The sequence below is a fragment of the Stenella coeruleoalba genome (assembly GCF_951394435.1).
Source record: "Stenella coeruleoalba genome assembly, chromosome: 6".
In the NCBI taxonomy this organism is placed as follows: Eukaryota; Metazoa; Chordata; class Mammalia; order Artiodactyla; family Delphinidae; genus Stenella; species Stenella coeruleoalba.
In genome coordinates, this window is record NC_137151.1 from 1304963 (window position 1) to 1328675 (window position 23713).

Sequence of the window (23713 nt, forward strand, 5' to 3'; positions counted from 1 at the left end):
CGCTCATTCAGCTAACCAAATATTTGTTGATTGCCTTCTTTGGCAGTACTGTTCTGCCTACTAGGGATTTTGGTACATGTCAGGGTTCTCTGTTAGCTGTTCTCTTGCTCTTTCTTCTGACCCTGGGTAGTTTCATCTGCTTCATGGCTTCAGTATTTGTTTTACTTTCTGTGATTGAGGTATAGTCTTTGCCCTATGAGGGAGGCCTCCAACTTCTCGGCCACACCATCCTGTGATTTAAAATTTGTAACAGAGAACTGGAATGCATGAGAAATGCTGGCAACTTCCCCGTCCTGCAGAGATGCCATAACCCTTGACTGGGATGTGAGGGTAGAGGGATTCCCAATTTCTTGGCCACACTTTCCTGGAGCAGAGATTACATAGTGTTGGTCTGGGCGGAAGAGAGAGGAAGTGGATGATGGCTCAAGTGCCATGGACTCTCACTATTGTTACCAAGATTTAGTAGACTGTCTTGAATAAATGCTGTTTTGTACCCTTGGGACAGTTCCCCAAGACTTTAAATTCTTGGGTTTTTAAATTATTTTCACCAGCAATAGTTGTTTTGCTGGGGAGCAGGTCCATGGCACTGCTTTCTGGGCATCACTACGAGATTGACTCTTGAGCACTAAACCAGCCTTGCACCTCTGGAAATTCCATTTAGTGATTCTGTATCATCCTTTTGAGATACTGCTCAATTCAATCTGCTAATATTTTATTAAGGAATTTTACGTCTATGGTCCTATGAAGGATATTTGTAGTTTTTTTTTTTAATACTTTCTTTGTCCAGCTTTGATATCAGGGTTATCCTGGTTTCATAGAGTGAATTGATTGAGTAGATTAGGTAGATTTGTTCTTAATTCTTGATTAAATGTTTCCTAGAATTTTCCAGTGAAAGCATCAGGTCCAGGAGATTTCATTTTGGGGGAGGTTTTTTTTTTTAAAGTATTTCGTAAGTATCTATTTCATATTGGGTGAATTTTAGTATGTCTTTAGGAGTCTGAAGAGGTTCACTGTTAGGGGTTGTTACATGCCTTTGGCCTGAACATTGTGGAAGTAGCTCCTGCAGCCTTCTAAACCTTCTGACCTGACTAATCTGTTACATAATCCAGCTTTTTGAGGAATTAGTTTATTTCATCCATGTTGTCAGGTTTATCTGTGTAGATTTGTTTCTACCATTTACTTACCTTGTAAATGTTTTTGGAGTGTGTAGTAAAATCCTGTTATAGCTCTGTAGCTGGTCATTTGTGTCTCATCTCTTTTCATTACTCTTGCTATAAGTTTGTCAACTTTATTGATTTTCCAAAGAACCAGATTTCCATAGATTTCTGCTCTTACCTATATTGCTCCCTTCCTTCTGTTTATTTTGCTGTTTTTCTGGTTTTCGTTAGGAGGGAGTTTAGACTATGGATTTGAGACCTTTCCTTTCCCCCCTCCCCCCCAGTCCTCTTTATCCCATAGGTTATTTAGAAATGGGTCTTTTTTTCTCCCAGGTGTTTAGTTTCTAAATTTTTCTTCCTGTGTTTCTGTTACTGTTTTCTATTTTGATTTAATTATGGTTATAGACCATGCTCTATATGATTTCAGTTTTCCATTTAGTAAGGTTTGTTTTATGACCCCGGATATGATCTGCCTTATGGATGTTCCATGGACACTTGAAAAGAATGGGTATTCTGTTGTTGAGTAGAGTGTCCTATAAATGTCAGTTGGATCCTGTTAATGTATCATTGAGTTCTATATTCTTGCTGATTTTCTGTTTAATAATTCTAGCAATTGCTTAATTGTTGACATCTCTAGTTATACTTACGCCTTTTCTATTTTCTACTTCCCATTCTGTTAATTTTTGTTTCATTAATTTTCCAGCTGTGTTCTTTAGTGTGAGAACATTTTGTAATGTCCTTTTTTTCCCTTGGTAAAGTTACTTGCTCTCAAGCCTACTTTTTAAAATTAATGTTTATGTGGTATATCTTTTTCTATATCCCTTTACTTTCAAAACTCACGTATATATTAATATATTTGAAGTAAATTTCTTTTAGATAGTATATAGTTGGATCATGGTTTTTTCCCTACTCTGTCAATCTCAGCCTTTTAGGATAAGCGACAAGGTCCTACTCTATAGCACAGGGAACTATTCAACATCCTATGATAAACCATAACAGAAAAGAATATTAAAAAAAGAATGTATATATATGTATAACTGAATCACTTTGCTGTGCATCAGAAATTAACATAACATTGTCAATCAACTATACTTCAGTTAAAAAAACTGCCTTTTAATTCATGTATTTAGACCATATATTATACTTTCCTGTAATTATTATTATGTTAGAGTCTAAGTTTGCCATTTTATTACTTTGTTTGTTATGGTTTTCATTTGTTTCCTTTTTCCTGCCTTTCTAATAGATTATGTGAACATTTGCTAAATTTCATTTTTATTTATTTTAGTGTTTTTGAGTAACCCTTTGGGTAGGTTTTTTTTTTGTTTGATTTTGGGGTGTTTTATTTTTGGTGGTTGCTCTTGTTATTACATTTTACATATATAAATTATCATAGAATATTGGTAACAACATTTTACCTTGAATGACGTATAAAAAACTTATCTACCTTTAGGTACTTTTTCCTTCCCACCTTCATAATTGTCTCAATTTTTTTCTGTACACACATTTGGCAGCATATCAGATAAAGTTCAATTTTTTGCTTTAACCATCAAACATAATTTAATACTGAAGAGGATAGGCTTTTATTATTTTCCTCAGTTTCTCCCATTTCATTGCTCTTCCTTCTTTTCTGTTTTTCCAAGTTTCTTTATGTTATTATTTCCTTTCTGGTTGGAGAACTTCTTTTAGGCATTCTTTTAGTGGTCGTCTATTGGTGATAAATTCCCTTAACTTTTCTTTTTTTCTGAGAATGTCGTTATTTACCCTTCATTGCTATGCAATATTTTCTGTTAACAGCGAATTCTGGGTTGATAGTTCTTCTTATTTAGCACCTAGAAAATGTTGTACCATTTCCTTCTGGTCTTACGGTTGCAGATGAGAAATCTATTCTAATTGAATTGTCACTCCCTATAGGTAAATTCTTTTTTCTAGTTGCTTTCAAGATTTTTTCCTCTTTGCTTTGTTTTCAGTAGTTTGATTATGATGTATCTTGGGTGGATTTGTTTGGATTCATTTTGATTGAGGTTCACTTGGATTCTTGAATCTGTGTTTTTGCTTTCTGCTAAATTTGTGAAAATCTCAGCGACTGTTTCCTCAAATATTTTGTCATCCTGAAGCTCTTTCTCTTCTCTCTTAGGGACTCCAGTGCCATGACTGTTATACCTTTTTTTGTTGTCCCACAGGTCTCTGAGGCTCTGGTCATTTTTTTTTTAGTTTAACTTCTCTGTTGTTTAGATTGGGGAATTTCTATCGATTTGTCTTGAAATTCATCGATTCTCTTCTTTCTCATCTTCGTTCTTCTATTGAGCACATCTAGTCAGTTTTCATTTCATTACTCTGTTTTTTAGTTACATAATTTCTATTTGGTTCTTTTATATCTTCAGTTTTTTGCAAAATATTCTATTTTTCAAACAACCTTTATAATGGCTCATTGAAACATTTATATGATGGCTGCTTCAGAACACTTGTTAGGTAATTCCAACATCTGAGTCATGTCAGTGTTGGTGTCTGTTGATTGTTTTTTCTCATTCTAGTTGAGATTTTTCAGGTTATGATTGGTGATTTTAGGTAGTATCCTGGACATTTGGGGCAATGTATCATGAGACTCTGGATTATACTGAATCTTCTCTGTAGCAGGGAGTCACTCTGGTGTAGTATCCAGGTCCTGGCCTGCCTTTGTGGGTTGTGGTTCTAATAACAATCTGGTTTCCAGAACCTTTGCATTACTCTTTTGGTCTACTTCGTGTGTGTGTGTGTGTGTGTGTGTGTTTTATCCAGAGACCTTACTGAAAATTTTGCACGTATTCCACACGGTAATTGAGTTTTCAACCTTTGCTCTTTCAATTTTGGTCAGTTTCACTTGTGGTTCCTTATTTGGATTTTACTTCCAAGGTTTAACTGTCCCTTTTTCTACCTACCTCCTCTCCCAGATCCTCCTGTTTATTTCTGTTTGGCAGATGCCACCTGCTACCGCTGGGTGGTGGTGGGAGTGGAAATCTAGGCTTCCCTCTCAGCGTCTGCTGTCACCACTCCCATGGGGCAGTCTGAGCATTGCCTGTTACCGCTAGGCTGAGGTTCAGACTGCGCACTCAACTTCTGCTGATACCACCCCTGGGAGAGACTGTGTATTGCAGCGTGCTGCTGGCTGGCAGAGAGTAGAAGAGCAGGCTTCCCACTTGCTGCCAGCAGTACCAGGAGGCACATGGAACCCCAGGCCCCTGCTTGGTTTCCATGGCGCTGCTGGAGACGGGCTCAGTTTTTTTCCACTGGGTTTGGCAGGATTGGAGTCAGCATTGTTAGTAAGGTTTCTGTCCTGCATAGAGACTCTTTTCCTGGTCATTTGCTTGAGAAAGCAGGCTTTTTTGGTCTCTTTCCATCGGGCCTGTTGGTGTTTCTGGGTTGTAGGATTCTCCAGTACCAAGTCTATGGTATGTGTGAGGTAAAAAGAAAACTTGATCGAGAGTCTAGAAATAAACCCCTACATGTATGGTCAACAGATTTTCAACAAAGTTACCGGGAGCATTCAGTGGGGAAAGAATAGTTTCTTCAACCAGTGGTGCTTGGACAATTGGATATGCACATGCAAAAGAATGAAATTGCATCCTACCTAGGTTATATACCTACCATATACAAAGATAAACTCCAACAGGCTGAAGGAACTACATGTAACATTTAAAAGTATAAAACTTTTTGAAGAAAATATATGGTTAATTCTTTATAACCTTGGATTTAGCAATGAATTCTTAGATATGACACTGAAAGCACAAGCATCAAAAGAAAAACATGAATAAGTTGGGCTTCAGAAAAATTTAAAACTTCTGTGTATACAAGTAGTGATCAAGAAAGTGAAAAAACACCTATGAAAAGGGATAAAATATTTGCAAATCATATATCTGTTAAGGGTCTAGCATCTAGAATATAAAAAGAACTCAACACACAACAACGGAGAGATTATTAACCCACTTTAAAAAATGGGCAAAAGACTTTATTAGACATTTCTCCAAAGATATACAAATGGCCAACAAGCACATGAAAAACATGCTCAGCATCATTAGTTATTATAGAAATGCAAATCAAAACCACAGTGAAGTACCACTTCATACCCAGTGGGATGGCTTTAATCAAAAGAATAGAAGATGACAAATGTTGGCAAGGATGTGGAGCAATTGGAACCCGCATGCATTGCTGGTGGGAACATCAAATGGTACAGCTGCTATGGAAAAGTGTTTGGTGGTTCCTCAAAAAGTTAAACAGAATTTGCATGTGATCCATTCATTCCACTTCTGTGTATATACCCAGAAGAACTGAGAGCAGATACTCAAACAGATAACTTGTACGCCTTTACCAAAAGGTGGAAGTATCTCGGGTGGCCCCAGCTGCAGTGGCTTGAAGCAGGATTTTGGTTCTCCAGCCGGAGATTGAAGTCAGGCCGTGGCAGTGAGAGCACTGAATCCTAGCCACTAGGCCAGTGGCCAGTGACAAGACCCTGGCCTGTCGGCTTTGTAGAAGTGAATTTCCACAAAGAGACAGAAAGTAATGAAACAAGTAAAGTGTTTATTAGAAGGAAAAAGGGTTCATGTGGATAGACACACAGATGGGCTTAGAGAAAGAGCTGTGCCCTTGTGGTAGTTTGAATCACTTTTATGGGGCATTTCTTCTGGGTTTCCTCTGGCCAGTCATCTTGCTTTGCCTGGCTCTCGAGTCCGTATTTGGTTTATCTCAGGGTCCTCCCCTGTGTGTGCATGCATCTCTTAGCCAAGGTGGATTCTAGCAAAGAGGCCTATGGGTAGGTTGACATCACCTACTATGGGTGGCGTCCCCTCCCTTTTTTGACTCCTGAGGAGCCGTTCTGCGCGTGTGTAGTCAGGAGGGTCTCTTTGACCTCGAGAATGAGGAATGGGGTATCTTTATCTCTTATCTGGTCAGGACTCAGCTCTTCTCTGCTCCCGCTATTCTCTTTGTCTTGGAGTATCTGTCCACAGGGGACAGACTCCAGCTGCGCAGCCTGGGGCGCATCTATCTCCTGCCTCAGAAACAACAGTACCCAAAAGGTGGAAGCAACCCAAATGTCCCTCAACTGATAAACAAGTTGTGATATATTCGTATCATGGAATATTATTTAACCATATAAAGGGGTTAGATGTGGATACATGCTACCACGTGGAACCTTGAAAACAATGCTGAGTGAAAGGAGCCAGACAGAAGAGGTCACATGCTCAATTCCATTTATATGAAATATCCACAATAAGTAAATCCATAGAGACAGAAGCAGATGCGTGCTTGCCAGGGTCTGGGGCAGGAGATACTGTTCAGTGGATATGGTACAGTATTCTTTTGGCGTGATGAAAATGTTTTGGGACGAGGTAGAGATGACGGTTGCACAGTATTGTGAATGCACTAAAGGCAGAAGGATTGCGCACTTTTAATGGTCAGTTTTACATTATGTGGATTTTACCTCAGTAAAAAGAAATGGAAAGAAAACCCAAGGAGTTCCCTAGCCAGGCTGCTACTTTTATTTTTTTGGTACGCGGGCCTCTCACTGTTGTGGCCTCTCCCGTTGAGGGACGCGCAGGCTCAGCGGCCATGGCTCACGGGCCCAGCCGCTCCGTGGCATGTAGGATCCTCCCGGACCGGGGCACGAACCCGCGTCCGCTGCATCGGCAGGCGGACTCCCAACCACCGCGCCACCAGGGAAGCCCCAGGCTGCTACTTTTATCTTTCAGAGTTTAAAAACAATTTTTCTGCATTTTGTTGTTGTTCGTTGGTTTCACTCAGCTGGAAGTATAGGGAGAAATGCATCTACTCCATCTTGTCTCTAGAAGAGTACCTTAGGCTCACCTTAGCAGCTTTTTAAAAAGACTAATGCTCCTTCTCCACCCTGGGCCAATTTAATGAGAATGGGAGACGGGTGGGGGAGGTGAGTTGCATCAGTACAAAAAATGTTCACAGGTTATTCAAATGGGGACCACCATTGTAAAGCATTGTTTGAGGCACATACTTCCTGCCATTGATGAGTTTTGGAAATAGCTATTTGACACACTGAGACGTGAAGGGAAGCTCTTTACGAGGAAGGTCGTTCTTTTGAACATTGTCATCTGCAGGTGTGAATTTTGAAATAGCTCTGACCATCTCACTAACAGCCTATGAATGTAGCTGACAGCAGGAATGTGGATTAGAGAGATGAAAGAAACCTGGTACTTGATTACACCGTTCATCTACTGAACTAGCCAACTCTGGAGTCTGTCGTCTCTCTCTGCTTTCTGCTGTATGAAAAAAATACTTATGTCCTTATCGTTTCAGCTCTGAGTTTTGATTCTAACTTGTAGCTGGAAGCTACCAAACTACCATAGCTATTGAGAGGCGAAATTGGTGGAAAAATACACCACTGTTCGCTAATGTGTTTTCCTAGTATTTGTCTCATGTAAATAACACTGCACTGAATGTGTTGGGGTGTATAGCTGTTCCTCCCAAAGTTGGATTTTATTTTTCACTCAGGTTAGGATGACAGAAGTAGCCAATACTGTTACCGCTCTTGCTAATGTTTCCAAAGTGCTTTCCCACCAGATGATACCTGTCCACAATGTTAGCAGCGTTAGGTTTTTTTTTTAAATTTAATTAATTTATTTTTTATACAGCAGATCCAGCATTAGGTATTTCTTATATTACTAGATTTTACTTTTTGGATTGTTGTGTGTTCATGGTGTGTCATTATGGTTTCCCACTGTGATTTCTTTTCTTGCTGAACATGTTAGCAGTTTCTCCATGTTTTCAGTGATCAGCTACATGTCTTTTTAGGAAAGTTCCAATCATGCCCTTTGTGCCACAGCTTGGTAGCTACGGGACTTAGGGAAGCCACAGCACGATGCCCACATGATAAAATTGGTGTGAGATTGAAAAGAGACCTTTTCCTAAAGTTCTCTGTATTCTTTGATAATTAGAATGTTATCAGTTTGCCGCACATAATTTTCACTGTTTTATTTCCCTTTTTGTGGCATTATCTACCTTATACACACAAATTTTAAATTGTACTTAGTCAAATATGTCACTTTCCAGCCATAATTTAAAGGTAAGAATAAGACAGTAAGACAAATGATATGGATACATACATGAGTTAACGTGCTAACAATATAAAATTACAAAAATGCCACGAGAATAGCCTAAAAGCAGAAGACGTTTTCAAAGGTTTCCCTTATATCTTCATCTTTATTATGTACCCCTTGAACCAGTTTGCCCAAAGTCAGACTTTTCTAAGTACAATGTAACATGTGGAGTCTTTATTGCTCAACCAAGTCGTTGGCATGGAACCAGTTGCCAACTTAATAAAAGAGGAGAGTCCAAGAGTTTCAAAATGTGAAAGGATGTAGCCTGTCAGTTTGATTTCCTGTTACTTTTCTTCCAGAAACATGATCAGGGGCAGGTTCTGTTGGAGATGGTCTTCAGGCACCTTGATTTGACTGAGCGTGACTATTTTGGTTTACAGCTGGCTGACGATTGCACAGATAACCCAGTAAGTGTAAGCTGCTGTTTTTCATTGCCATTGCAATTTTTCTCTCTTCATAATAAGTCCTTTCTGATTTATAATGTTCACTGTTTGAGTTTTTTAAAATTTTTAATTTGAATGATTACAGGTAATTCTTTTGCCTTTGAACTTCAGTTTCTTGATATTTTAATCTGTTGGGTTATTAAGGTTTTTCTAATCATAAGTCAGTCTATAGATCGAGTGCCAGTTTCTTTCTCTACTTGTCTCAGACAACTGAGAAGCAAATCTTGGAGAGAAAATTGGGCATAAAGGTTAAAATGTTAACATTACAATATTGAAGTAAATACTTAATGTATCTTGAGTGTTACATAAATTAGCCTGCATTAAGATGAAATTAGTTTTTCATCTTAAAATTGTGAATTCTTTGTAAATTTATATGGTTATACAGTGAGGGTTTTTCACAAACGAATATGATATCCTTTTGCCTAGTACAGGAGAATGACTGTTTTGAAGGAAATGTTTTGTATAGTTGAGAAAAATTGGGAGGCTGAAGAAATGGTTCTCTGAATCAGTTCTTTAGAAATCAGTTTGTAAGGTCTTATATGGAAAATACGAGTAACGATTGGGAGGAAAGTAGGGCTTCTATCTCTTGCTCTCGTTTTTTCTCATGGTTACGTCCTAGGTCTCTGAAAGAATGGTTAGTGGAAAGTAAATGTGAAATGTTAAATATTACTTTTCCTTGGCATTACTTACTGATTTTGTATGAAAAACTGTGAAAATGAGGTGGATAAAATAAAGCAAGGTCCAGCTAGTCTCAGTGGAAATAAAGCCTTTTACACTGAACTGAAATAAAAACAAACTTTCCTCGTACTTCATCAGATGACTTGAGCTGCTCCAAGGCCTAGAGAAATAGTGTTATTTCTTAATAAATGAACGCGAAAATATTGATAGAAGTGAGTAGAAATGTCAGTAATGCTACCTTTCACAGAAAGATAAATTGTTAGCCAGGCAAATACGTGAAAGGTGTCTGCTACTATGTGCAATATTGAGATTTAAAAAAATAGGTAATTCTTAGATTATCTTGCTGACACTCATAGGTCAGACCGTTTAGATAGAAGCCTGTCCTTAGATGGTTTGGAGAAGTGACAGACAACAAAGAAGAAAGAGACCAGTTACTTATCACCATAGTCACTAAGAAAGTGTTCCAGAAGGACTAATAATTGAGACCACATATGTTACAAGAAGTAAAAATTCTGTCTCATAAATTTGTACACAAGAAGACATTTCTACTCTAAAACAATTACAGCAGGATAAATGTGGGGAAGCAGAGGTATCAGTATTTTGAGCTGCGCTGATCTCTTGGCTGTCTCCTACTTTTTCTTACTTTGTCTTACTTTTCCATCTTGAGCATCCCTTCTGAAACAAGGTATTATATTTCCAGGTCCCAGGGACTAATTGCTGATGATCCAGAATAATTCTTCCCCCCAGATTAGAATCATACAGTTTTAAAGACGCAAAAGAAGCCTTAGAGATTATTTTGTCTCACCACACTTATTTTTCATGAGAAATTATCCCAATCCAAGGAGATAAAGCCCAAGCTACTTTGCTGGTATTAATGAAACTAGACTTGGGTCTCCTAACTCCCCCTGCAGGTCTTTTCCATACACAGCACTACAACTTCAGTATTTAAATATTCAGAAGAATCTGTGAAATGCCAAAAGGTGTCTAAGGAGGGGCCTTTAGAGCACAAATGTAATTATTGTCCCATTTCTGGTTGTCAGTGTGAAATATGTCAAGACTTTGAGGATAATTAATGGACTGAGGAAAAGAGATGCCATTTTAAAAAAGAGAAGGAGTCAGGGTGTAACGTTTATTAAATATCTATTGCGGACTTGTTAGTAAACCAAATTCTCACAATAATCTTATGAAACTATCGTTAAAATTCTCTTAAAGATGAAAAACTGAGGCTTACAAAACTCGTTTAATCACACAGATAATTAAGTAGCTGCAAAAGGATTTGAAGTCATATTTATCTGACTCCAAAGCCTTTATTTTCCCTTCCCAAGAGAGAATGATGCAGATGCACAGGACTTATAAAAATGAGCATATGGAGGAGAGGAGGTACTCATGCCATAAAATTACCAGCAGTGACCAAAAGGGACTTGGTAATATCCCCGAAGAATTAACCCCTGTCAATTCTTACTAGTTAAGAGTTTCTTCATCTAAAAGCTCATATATGTTATATATACCTGTGTATATATATAGTGTGTAAATGTATGTGTTGCATATATATTTTATATGTATAGATACTGAATATTCGCCTTTGAGGATCAGAATCAGTATTGTCTTAGGCGTGTAGATGCTGACATTAGTTTAATTGGATTTATAACTGATAAACTGAAAAAGCACCTGGCATTTGATTGTAGTCTTATATGTAACAAACACAGAATCATAGTTGACTATCCTTTGCTTTAGAATCTTCCTTGGCAATGAATTCCAGTGCAACAAACAAAATTACTTAAAAGAAAAGCTTTGACTTTTTGAAATTTCTTCTGCTTTCATTTAAAACCTATTTATCACAGCTTTCGCTCGTAGCATAATGTCTTGTATAATAGTTGTATTCAGTAAATGTGTATTGAGTGAGTGGGCAAAATAATGAGTAACATGGTTGTAATTCATTACCCATAATTTCTTTAATTTTATAAGCACTTCGAGGTGGCTGTACCTTAGTGGCTTTTATCAGCGTGATATTCATCAGAGCCTCGAGATTGTTACTCGTGTGCATCATGAGTAATATATTTACTTTCTTTTTTTTTTTGGCCCCCAGAGTGAATTACAGTGCCCTTCAGTGGGACAGAGAGTAGATTATGATTACTGTTGACTTGTTCTTTCTGCAGTTTCATCCTTCTGAGAGTTTTGTTGTGGTTATGATATTTACTGGTTTACTACTGTTTCCGTATCCCCTAACCTTGTGACTTTCAAACTTGAACTTACATCAGAATTACCTGAAGGCTTCTTACAGTACAGATTTCTGGACCCTATGCTTAGAGTTTCTGATTCAGAAAGTTAGGGGTGGAGCTCCGGTAATTCACATTTCAGACAAATTCCCCTGTAATGCCAATGCTGTTGGTAGTTCAAGGCACCACATTTTGAAAACCACTGCTCTAACCCAGTAGACTGTTAATTAGGTAAGAAATGATTCATAGAGAATAGCTTGGTCTACTCTTTGAAGATTAATTTCATATAACTCAGTGTTCTTGAATTATTTCATCTGGTTTGAAGAAATATGGAAGTCACATAGAGAATGACTTATTTCAACAAACCATGTTTTAGTACCACATGATTGCTAAAATGCTTGCTTTTATTTCTCTCATGTTCTCATATGGTATTTCTCTCATGTTCCTTTCATCTGTTTCTACTGTAATACCTTAATTCAGGCTCTTACTACCTACCTTTTGTATAAACCTCTTCGGTAGCCTGCCAAATGATAGATCTTTGTTTTTGTTCTCTTTAAACCCGGTTCCATTTTGGGAGGGAATGACAGAGGGATCTGGGGTGCAGAGAAGTATTTCAGAGAGAATCAGTAGCATATGCAGGGTTCCAGAGTGAAGAGAGAGGACTGTTGTATTTGCGGAACTGAAAAAGAATTTTTTAATACCTATGGCTGGAATATAGAGCAGGAAGAGAAGATGGGTCACAGATGAGATACGAGTAGTGCAATAGATCATCAAGTGCTTTTGATCTGTGTTAAGATTGTACCAGCCTAAGGATTTATTTACACGAGCAACATGAAAATTGTATTTTAGACATATCACTCTGGGTACAGTATAGCCAGTGGCAAGTAAAGTGGCAAACTAGAGACAGGTGAGAGATGTTGCACTAGTGAGTTACTGGATTGGCTCTGGTGGTGGGTAAGTGCTCAAGAGAGTCAGGAGAGAAAGTCAGCAGGGCTCATGAGGGAAAGAGTGAACTCAGAGAGTCTGGTATCTCAGATTCTGTCTTTGGCAACTTGGTAGATAGAAGAACCATGCAAATGGTATTGTTGGTTTTCTTTTTCAGTTACCAATTTGTTTATTTCTAGCATATAGAAATACAGTTTATTTTTTTTATTGTGTAACCTTTCTAAACTCACTTATTAATTCTAGTCACTTTTTGTAAATTCTGTAGGATTTTCTACATAGAGAGTTTCTGATTCAGAAAGTTTGGGGTGGAGCTCCAGTAACATGGGGTGGAGCTCATGTAACATGTTTACATGACAATCTTTCTACATAGATTGTCATGTAAACATGCTTTTTTCTGCGTAAATCATGTCATATGTGAATAGGGAGTTTTACTTCTTCCCTCCCAGTCTTTATTCTTTTTTACCATTATTTTTTATTCTTTATTACATGAAAGCTGAGGCTACCAGGACAATGACGAATAGAGGTGACTGACGGCAGCACACTGCCTTACCTGTTCCCTGTCGTAGGAGGAAGGTACTCAGCGTCTCACCATTAAGTGTGCTTCTGGCCCCTAGAATTTTTCTTTTAAATCAGTGTAATTGAGGCATAATTTACATAGAATAAAATTCAGCATCCATTCATAATGAAAACTCTTAAACTTGGAAAAGGACCATTCTCACTGTGATAAAGGACATCTGCTGAACACAGGTGCATCAGGGCATTGTAAAACCACAATGAGATGTCACTGAACGTCCATTAGAAGAGTTAAAAAATTAGAGTCTCACAATACCACACTTTGGCAAGGATGTGGAGCAATTATTAAGGATTGCTGGTAGGACTTTAAAAGGATACAACCACTTTGGAAAGTAGAGTTTGGCAGTTTCTTGTAAAACTAAACATAGATTTAATATATACCTCCAAGGAACCCCTCTTTTGGATATTTATCCAAGAGAAATGAAAACATGTTACACGAAACCTTGTACACAAATGATCATAGTAGCTTTATTCATAATAGCTCATTCCTGAATTAACTTTAACATCTGTCAATAGTGAATGGATGAAAAATAATGGTTATATTTTTGCATGATATACTCTATTATTTCATTTATATTAAATTGTAGAGCAAGCAAAACTGGTATATAGTGACTGAAAGCAGATCAGTGATTGCCTGGGCTTGGGGGACTGGGTGCAGAGGGACACAGGGAACCTCTCAGGGTGATAGAAAGAGCTTGGCTATGGACAGGGTAGTGACGTCCTGTACGACTTGGACTGTGTTATTGAGAACGAGTGGATCTGGACCCACAGTCCATACCCTGCTTCCCTTTGGGCGAACGGTTATCTCTATTCATTTCTTTACGTTTGCAACTGCTTCTCTTTCCTGGGGCTTTGGGGTCTTCCTGTGCATGTAGAAGTTGAACTGTCAGCCAGAGTTGAGGTGGCTTTTATATCCGGATTTTAGAGTTAAGCCCTTCTGCTGCCTCCCTCTCTTTCAGGATTTCCTCCTCAATTTTCTGGGTACCCTGCCACTCCTGCCTGAACTCTGTCCACTGACACCTCAAGTTTTAGTGAGGCTGTCCCCTGCCTGGTGCAGGATTTGAGATTGCTCTCAGGCAAAAAACTGCAACTATAGAAATCTCACCCGTTGCAGTTTTTGTTTTTCAAGAATAGACTTAGGTCCAATTTCTTCTGCCTGCTTTTTGTTGCTTTCCAGTGAGTGCCATGAGCAGACAAGAAGTGTTAAGGATTTCTTAGAAGATTCAGTGCTTGCAAGGATTGGTGGAAAAATCAAATAGAGGAAACCGAAAAAGGATGTAGCAAAGAAATACAGTAGAGGCGGAGAGTTTTCAGGGTCAGGCAGCACAGTTTATCAAAACGATTTGAAACAGCTACGCTGCTTAGCCCTCTTCTCTTTCTCTGGTTCAACGAGGGCAGCAGGTGCAGTTCCCTGTGGAATAAGTATGTTTGTGTGTTTGGGATGAAGGTGCAGAGAACTCATTTCTTCTTAGTGATAAAATGAATCTGCCTTGAGAGTCCAAATGAATCATTTGGAAAACTTTTTACAACTAGTAGGACTTAAAGCTGAAGAAACAAATAAATATCAGTATCTTTCAATATACCAATTAGGGAACATAATCCAACAAAATAGCAAATTAAATAAGTTTTCTTTTAAAAACCCAGATCCATTGAATATCTATGAATAAACTTTTGACATTAGGGGTGTCAAAATCTATAGGAAGAAAACTATAAAACTTTACAGGAAGAGATAATAGAAGACACGAATAAATGGAGAAATAACACGTTCAGGATGAGGGAGACTCACTGCTGTGAAGATTTCACTGGTAAAGTCAGTGCAGTTGCTAGTTAGAATCTGAACTGAATTTTGGGGTGGCATGAGTGAAGTTGACCCTGTGACCCTCAAGTTCATCTGGCTCCATCTTCATGGTTTAAGCCAAGAACCTACGTCCTATCTAATTGACGTCATTGAGGAAGTATTACATTTCCCAGTGCTTGTTAGTGTACTCCTAGCTGTGTCAGCCTCGCACATCTACTTGTGTATGTAAATATGTCTGCATTTCTGGTCAGGAAGGCAGGCTTTGGGGCAATAACTGGTCCCAAATTTCGATTTTAGACAGACATTAAAATAAATGTAATTTATGTTTTTTTTTCTAGAAAGTATGGAGGAAAAAATCACCAGATTGATAGATGGGTGAGACTATGGATAAATGGGTGGATACATAGGGGGAACAGATGTGTTAAGTAGGGGTGAAAACCATCTGATTATTGGCACAGAAACAGATTCCCCCGTCCCACTGAGTCATTCAGCAGGGTTGGTCCTTCACCAGGTATTTTTAGTAGATGTTATATGCCATGTTCTGTGCTGGGTACTGACCCTTCAGCTATAAATCAGATTTTATTCCTTACCTTAAGGAGTTCAAAATCTAAGAAAGGAGATAGGCAATAAAAAAGTAAAACAAATATGTTGCAATTAAGAAAATGTTATGAAGGAATTTAACGTTCCTTACCCGAAGGAAAATAACTAAGTAGATAGGAGCTTTGTGACATACGATACTTTTGATAGATAAGGCAGTCCATGAAGGCCTTTCTGATGAGGTGGAATTTAAGCTGAGACTTAGATAACGAAAGACGTCAGCCATGGGAAAAGCCAGAGAGGAACACTCTGTGCATAAGGAAGCTTAGAATTGAAGGCCCCAAGATGGCATCTTGGGGAAACAGAAAGGAGGCCATTAAGCTGGAGCTCAGTAAACTGAGGTGGAGGAAGTGAGGAGAGAAGTAACACATGATATCACTTACATGTGGGTCTGCAAAAGGGTACAAAGGGACTTACCTACGAAACAAATACTCACAGATGCAGAAAACAAACTTATGGCTACCGGGGGGAGGGAGAGTAGATTGGGAGACTGGGATCGACATGTACACACTCGTACGTATAACATAGATAACTAATAAGGACCTGCTGCACAGGGAACTCTACTCAGTGCTCTGTGGTGGCCTACATGGGAAAAAAATCTAAGAAAGAGTGGATATATGTATATGTTAAAAAAAATTGTGTTAGCCACAGATTTGGAACTGTCAAAACTGAACTGGACACCTATTTTGATTGGTATTTTAAGGCTTCCAAAACTTATCAGGAGTCTAAAATTGCCTCTTTGAAATATATATTTTTAAAATTAACTGAGGCAAATAAAACATTAAAGAAAGACCAATAGAATAAAAAAAGGAAGTAGGGAGAGACCATGTAAGCCACAGTAAGGCCTTTGGACCTTAACATTGAGAAATTATCAAGAGATGTTAAGCAAAGGAGTGAGCCTTTTAAAAGACTACTGTAGCAAAAAAAAAAAAAAAAAGACTACTGTAGCTTCGGGGGGAGGGAGGATGATGGTAAGAGGCAGAGCCGTAGGTAAGAGGCTGTTGCCAGGGCTGTCCCAGAGACATGGATGGTGGCAGAGTAGATGGTGAAGAATTATTCAATTCTAGGGACGGTTTGAAGGTAGAATTAGTTGGATTGGATATGTTGGATGTTATGGATAATGGAAAGGAAGGATTCATGGATGACTTTCAGCCACTTGTTACTGAAATCTGTTTGTGTGCTCTGCATGGAATCAAGTATGGGTGGTAGGAGGACAGTTTATAAGTAACGATATGTAAGCTTATATTTGTGTAGTGCTTTGAAAATACTGCCACGTCTATCACCTCATTTTGGATTCTTTAATTTTTTTAACTGAACGTTGGCAGTTGAAATGTTTTCTGAATTTAGTTCTAGTTCGCCTGAAATAGAGCTTAACTGGCATTCAAAAGTGTCGAGACTACTTGAAATTTTCATATACAAAAAGCAGTCCTTCCCCAAACTAAACATTGTCTCTTAAAAAATTAGTATGGGGTGTTATGGGGGGGTATTTTGTTTTTTGTTTTCTTTTTTAAGGGAGTTAAAATTTTTCATAAGAGTAGATTTTCATGATGTGTAGTTAAATTTTGTCTGAATGAGAGCATAAAGCCAAGCATATTTTTATGAAAGATAAAGAGAATTTTAAAAACTTGATAGACTATTATATAATATAGTTAAATTAACAGAATCACTTCATATTGCAGTGATTATTAAGCATTTTTTACTTTTGGAATAGAGGTTATTGCACACTATATAACTTAATGAGAAATTGAAATCAAAATCTTAAAGCACAAGTACATTCAATACTTTCTAGCATAATTTTGTTATATTTGATATGAGTCTGTAATTTAGTGATTCTTTTCCCCCTACCTAGGCCTTTTCAAAAAATGCAATTTTTAGCATTAATCTTCAAATGGAACAGACTTGCAAGAATTGATATATTAGTTCCTCCAGGAAAAAAAGAAATCAGTCTTATTTATTTATTTTTCAGAGGTGGCTGGATCCAAACAAACCAATAAGGAAGCAGCTAAAGAGTGAGCAAACATATTTATTTGATGTTATACAAGTATACTTTATAAAGATGAAGGACTAATATAATCTAATTAATTAGAACTGCTTTTATTAATTCTAGGAGGATCTCCTTACAGTTTGAACTTTAGAGTCAAATTTTTTGTAAGTGACCCCAACAAGTTACAAGAAGAATATACAAGGTGGGTTTTTCTGGAGCATGTTTTTACTTGAAAATATTGTCAAAACCATTATGAAATTTTGAAATTAATTAGGTAAAAATAGATTACCATGACATCATTCTGAGCTTCCCTGCCAGCACACAGAGTGGGTTCTAGACGTTTCAAGCTAAGTCTCCTCCTCTGTTGGATGGCTGGGAGGGCTTCAGGAGATTGAAACCCCAGGGCCACCCCGTCCAGCCACAAGCAGCTTCCCGAGCCATATCAATATTAACTTCTCTACTTGTGAAGAATGGTTCAGAAGCACTGCTGTAACTAACTGAAGTAATTAGATGATGCTGCAGTTGTATTCAAGGCATTCTGCATAGTGAGAATTGTCTGCTGTTTTTTTTCTTGTAAAAATATATTCTATATATACGTTATTTCCATGGAGGGGGACATAGGCTTCATAAACTGTACGCCGTTAAGTGTAGGAGTGCTGCACTTTCCAGAGCACAGCAGGCATCTTTGTAAAGGGAGTTGGCAGAGCGCTCCAGCACGTTCAGGCCTGTAAATGCCCCCTCTACTGGCCGTTGTAGGTCTAGTATTAATTTACAGCTGATTCTGTTGTCCCTTCTACTTGACAAAGTACTCACAAGAATGACCCAGATGAGCGTTTTGGTAGTGTGTAAATGTTAGGTGAACTGTTTAAGGTGGAAATAGTGGGGAGTGATCACAGTGTGGTAACTGGCATTGTTTAAAAAAACCTGAGTGATAACCTTGTGTATTGCTTGAAAGACAGAATTAGTAATTAGTTTTTTTAAAAAAAGACAGAATTAAAAATTAGCATATTATACCTTCCTTAAGATATAAGAATATAGGTAACACTATATTCAGAATTACTCTGAAAGATGGGCGCCAAATTAAAAACCCACACCTAAAGCCACCTGTAGGTAGGCTCCTAGATGGTAATGTATTGGTTACCCTTTAGAATACTGTGGTGAAGTGGAGAAACAAAGAACTTTTGAGAGTCCTTTTCTGTGTGTTTGTTGGGGGTCAGGCTGTCACCTTTCTTCTAACAGGAGAACTCAGGAATATAGATCTGGGATTAGGCAGTCCTAACATTTGACCCTAATAACGTCCAACCTAATTTATCTTGAAAAGCCAAGTTGTATCATATAAATATTTAGTTTAGTATTGTAGCTCTTAGTCAGGTTTTGTTGTTGTTGTTAAATAATTAAAATAACAAGATCTTTTATCTTAAATAATTCTCAGTGGAGTCAAACTTTCCCTAATTTTGGAGGAACTTCAAGGAAACTACTCTCAATTACTGAAAATTGTGAATTATAAAGGATTTTAAAATGCATTTTTTTTTTTTTTTTTTTTTTTCCCCCGGTACGCGGGCCTCTCACTGTTGTGGCCTCCCCCGTTGCGGAGCACAGGCTCCGGACACGCAGGCTCAGCGGCCATGCCTCACGGGCCCAGCCGCTCCACGGCATGTGGGATCCTCCCGGACCGGGGCACGAACCCGTGTCCCCTGCATCGGCAGGTGGACTCTCAACCACTGCGCCACCAGGAAAGCCCAAAATGCATTTTTTACTAGTACTTGTAACTTGAAATCAAGTAACAAAGTATTCCATAATATATATTTATGTAATTAGATTTTTAAATTATAAGAAATATTTGTAAATAAAAGACCAATAATTTTTAATTGGATTTCTAATGTATTTAATGCTTATGAAAAGTTTGTTCACATAAGCAATTAAAATATTATCAATTGCGGCCATATTCATAATTTATTTCACTCAGAAAACTGTCTTTAAATTTCTTAATGAGCTTGAATCTGTTGGTTCTTTTATGGCCTGTGTTGAAAACATAACCAAGGAATAAATGTGTCTCACTGATAATTAAAGTCAAACTACGTTCATGAAGTAGAATAAAGTGAAATCACGTTTGGTAGAAATTGAGCAATTGTGCTGTCCATCAGTCTAGAATATTATCTTTGTTCTGCCTAGAAATAATGCATTCTTTCAAAAATCCTTTATAATGGAATGTCCTGGAACCTTGTAACTGGCGTTGCTTGGTAAAATGGAGTGAAGGGCCGATCTTATTTTTATCACCATTGTGCACATCAAGGATTCTCTACCCTGATTACAAGTTAGAATCACTTACAGGGGAGCTTTAAAACGTGCCGATGCTTTGGCAACACCCCTGGAAACTGATTTAATAGGTCTCAGATGGGACCTGGGCACAGGCTTCCAGGTGATTCCACGGTTAAAAAAATACTCCTTTAAAACTTTAGTGCTTGGGTAGCCTTCTTGTTGTGGTCATGATTAATAGTAGGATACCCTTAGCCACAGTTAGCGGCTAAATTTTAAGGACTAGTTTAAACCCCACAAAACAAGAAATTACTGCTACACCTCCTTGCCTTGAGATTCTATTTTGGATTAGTGGTAAAAAAAGAAAGTAGTCACAGACCTTTCGTCAGGTTAAATGTCATTTGTATTAACAGGTGCTGGCGTAATTAGAATTGGCATTTTCTTAGGAGTCATCAGAATACAAATGACATTTCTTTCATATCTTTTTAGTGCTTAGGTGTACTCAGTACGTAATAGGTGTTTAGTGTATGGTATGTTATTGTATTTTTTTTTACACCTTAAACATATTTCTGCATTTAGCTCAATCATTATTAATCTACCTTAAAGGTCTTAATTGTCTTTAAAAATTGGGCTTTTATCACCATATATAGGGCCCCTGGGATACATATACCAGGCAAGTGATGTTACTTCCTTTTTACAAATAGAGAAACTAAGGCTCCACCCAATTTTAAGTAATTTGCCAAAGATCACAGGCTGGTTTAGCTTAGGACTTTTAATTCCAGTTTCTGCTCTATCAGTCCTTACTGCTTAGTGTGTAAATCAAATTCAGGAAACATAGGTGTTATTTGTGTAGGATTTACAATATTATGTCAAGGATATATACATTTCAATCCTAACTGTAAAACTTTCCCACCAGGGACTTCCCTGGTGGTCCAGTGGGTAAGACTCCAAGCTCCCAATGCAGGGGACCTGGGTTCGATCCCTGGGCAGGGACTAGATCCCACATGCCACAACTAAGAGTCCACATGCCCCAACTAAAGATTCTGCATGCCGCATTGAAGATCCCAGGTTTCACAACAGAGACTCGGCGCAGCCTAAATAAATAAATATTTTTTAAAAAAAAGGACTTTCCCACCAGAAACCTTTAACTTTTCATTATGAAGCCAAGTAGGCCAGATAGAAATATGTTGTCTTGGATTGAGTACATAGATAATAGTGTAATACTATGTATTAAGCCTAACTGCGTTTGTATACTTCATTCATTAATATATGAAGCCAGGGTGTTTGTATCAGCTTTTTTTATCTGATTCTCTGAAAACCTTAATTACATTCTTTGGTAATTTGAATATTGTCATGGAACTCTTTAATGACTTTAATCAGCTAAACAACTAAAATTTTAAATAATTTTTGGCTCTTGGAGTATGTGAACTTTTTTTAGTCGGGTGAAATGAAGGTCTTAAGATTCTCTGTTTAAACATTAAAAGACACAAAATTTTATCTTCTGCCAACATGATACAGCACAGGGGACTTTACCCAGGCATTGATAAATCTATGAAGGGATGACTACCCACTAGCAAGGACAGAAGGGGAGTGCCATCTTGTAAGCAACTTCAGCAGTCTTGTTACAGGATACTTACATTTTTGTTGGTTTTAAAGGAAATTGGGTACTTGGCAATTTTAATAGTAGAGCAATAGTAGGGAAAGGAACTTACCTTTTTTTTCTTTTTTTTTTTTTCTTTTTTTGATCAAAGAGAGCTTTCTTAACCCAAATGAAGATGGAAAGTGCTTTCTACCATTAGCAGCTTCCTGCTGCCTGATGATACGGTGATCAACACATAGGCCTGTCCTTGCAGCTGGCTTCCTGGCTCAGCTGAAAGAGCGATTTTCTTTAGTTGGTCCCTAGTGTTGCTACTGTCAGCTCTTCTATGTCTCTGACTTAAGTTTTCTGTGCTTCCCAGTTCTACTTTCTGCATACACCAATCTTTAGAGTATTTGTTTTTTTGTTTTTTTGGGGGGGAGGGCTCTGCATTGGGTCTTCATTGCTGCGTGCGGGCTTTCTCTAGTTGCGGTGAGCAAGGGCTACTCTTCGTTGTGGTGTGCGGGCTTCTCGTTATGGTGGCTTCTCTTGTTGCGGAGCATGGGCTCTAGGCACGTGGGCTTCAGTAGTTGTGGCACGCAGGCTCAGTAGTTGTGGCACACAGGAGTTGCTCCGCGGCATGTGGGATCTTCCTGGACCAGGGTTCGAACCCGTGTCCCCTGCATTGGCAGGCGGATTCTTAACCATTGCACCACCAGGGAAATCCCACTTTAGAGTATTTCTCCCTAATCTCCCTCAGCCATGTAATTCTTAAATTCGTGAAAGTTTTATAATAGAAGCTAGGGAAACAAAATATAAGTATCAAATTTCATTTATCAAAGAATTCTAAATGTTTGGATTCATGTATTTATGAAAGTTTATTTTAAAATATCTTTACGTGGGCTAGTATGCATATTATAAAAGCAAATACTTAAATATTTCAGTTTTATTTGTTAATGTAAATATACAGTTTTTAAAACTCTAAATGTTATAATTCCAGTAAACGCTATCTTTTTTTTTTTCAAGGTACCAGTATTTCTTGCAAATCAAACAAGACATACTTACTGGAAGGTGAGCTGTTTTAAGTTTTTAGTAATGGGCTTTAAAAATACTTCCAATTCTGTATTAAGTAGTTCATGATCATTGCAGACAGATTATCTACTGAAAGATGGCTACATGTAGCATGAATTCCTTTCATCAGATAAGTTCATTACTTAATAGTTAAAATGTAAGTCACACAGAAACTTCAAGTGTGAATAGTGTAATATAAATTATATTGCTTTTAAAATTATTGTGTTTAACCTTGAGTTATTTTCTGTTTCATTAGATTGCCCTGTCCTTATAACACTGCTGCTCTTTTGGCTTCACTTGCTGTTCAGTGTAAGTATCAGTCCACCTTTGGGCCAAATAGCATGTGATTGCATGGTCTCTGTTGGTAGTACGGCCTTTAATGTATGAGTTATTTAAACATACGTTACTATGCAGAAAAAAGTGACTACACAGAAAGTGTAATGAAACATCCAATTAGTTAGCACTTACTTTGATTCCTTAAAATAATTTTTCTGAAGTTGTTTAAGACCTAGGAGAACGTTAAATGCATTGTTATAATTTGCTTAAATGGTAACAGTAGAAACAAATATTTTACTTCCAGAAATATAAAGGAATTCTTGACATTGCTGATTTGGCTATAAAACTTGAAAAATGTGTTTATTGAAGTGTGAATATTTTCTTTCCATTTATTAGCTGAACTTGGAGACTACAATCAATCAGAAAACTTGCCAGGCTACCTCTCAGATTATTCTTTCATTCCTAATCAACCTCAAGATTTTGAAAAAGAAATTGCAAAACTACATCAGCAACATACGTAAGGATTTACTTACTTTTCTGCTTACTTGATAAACTTCTTAATGGCATCTTTTCTAGAGAAATGTTTTAAATTATTTCTAATGTGATTACTTAATATAGAATAGTTACTATTATATAAAATAGTATGATTACTGTAAAGAAATGTAGGTAATCTATACTAAAAAAAATCATAGACTATATGAGGCTTGTTTTCATGTCTGTTAAGAAACACAAAGCTGTATGTAAACAGACATGTATTGGCTATTATACAAAGTCGCCAGTTCTTTAAGAAGGAATTTTAGAATATTAATAATATGTTCACAATATACAGTTCAATCTACTTAGCAATTCTTTCTTAGTTTTTAGCTGTGTGAAAGGAATCTATTCTGTTTGGTAATGAGCCAAGAGAAGAAAAGGAACTTTATGTAGTACTAAATTAATAAAAAAAAAATTCTTTTAAAATAGTAGCATTTTTTCATTTATAACAGTATTCAACTTTGATATTTTATGAGTCTGATTTTCTGTGACATGAGTTTTCAAGAAGAGGT

General features: G+C 37.5%; 1 protein-coding gene across 2 annotated transcripts in view; it reads left to right on the plus strand.

Annotated features, from left to right (window-relative positions):
- The window catches only part of PTPN4 (protein tyrosine phosphatase non-receptor type 4), a 178229-nt gene that overhangs the window by 65629 nt on the left and 88887 nt on the right, over positions 1-23713 (plus strand). The window contains exons 3-8 of one of the 2 annotated variants that reach the window (XM_079923967.1): positions 8554-8661; positions 17471-17513; positions 17612-17690; positions 22347-22391; positions 22648-22700; positions 23064-23184. In XM_079923967.1, coding sequence (XP_079780093.1) covers positions 8554-8661; positions 17471-17513; positions 17612-17690; positions 22347-22391; positions 22648-22700; positions 23064-23184 — 449 coding nt within the window. Of the gene's footprint in view, positions 1-8553; positions 8662-17470; positions 17514-17590; positions 17691-22346; positions 22392-22647; positions 22701-23063; positions 23185-23713 lie in introns of both variants that reach the window. The other variant, XM_079923966.1, reaches the window with a different exon arrangement.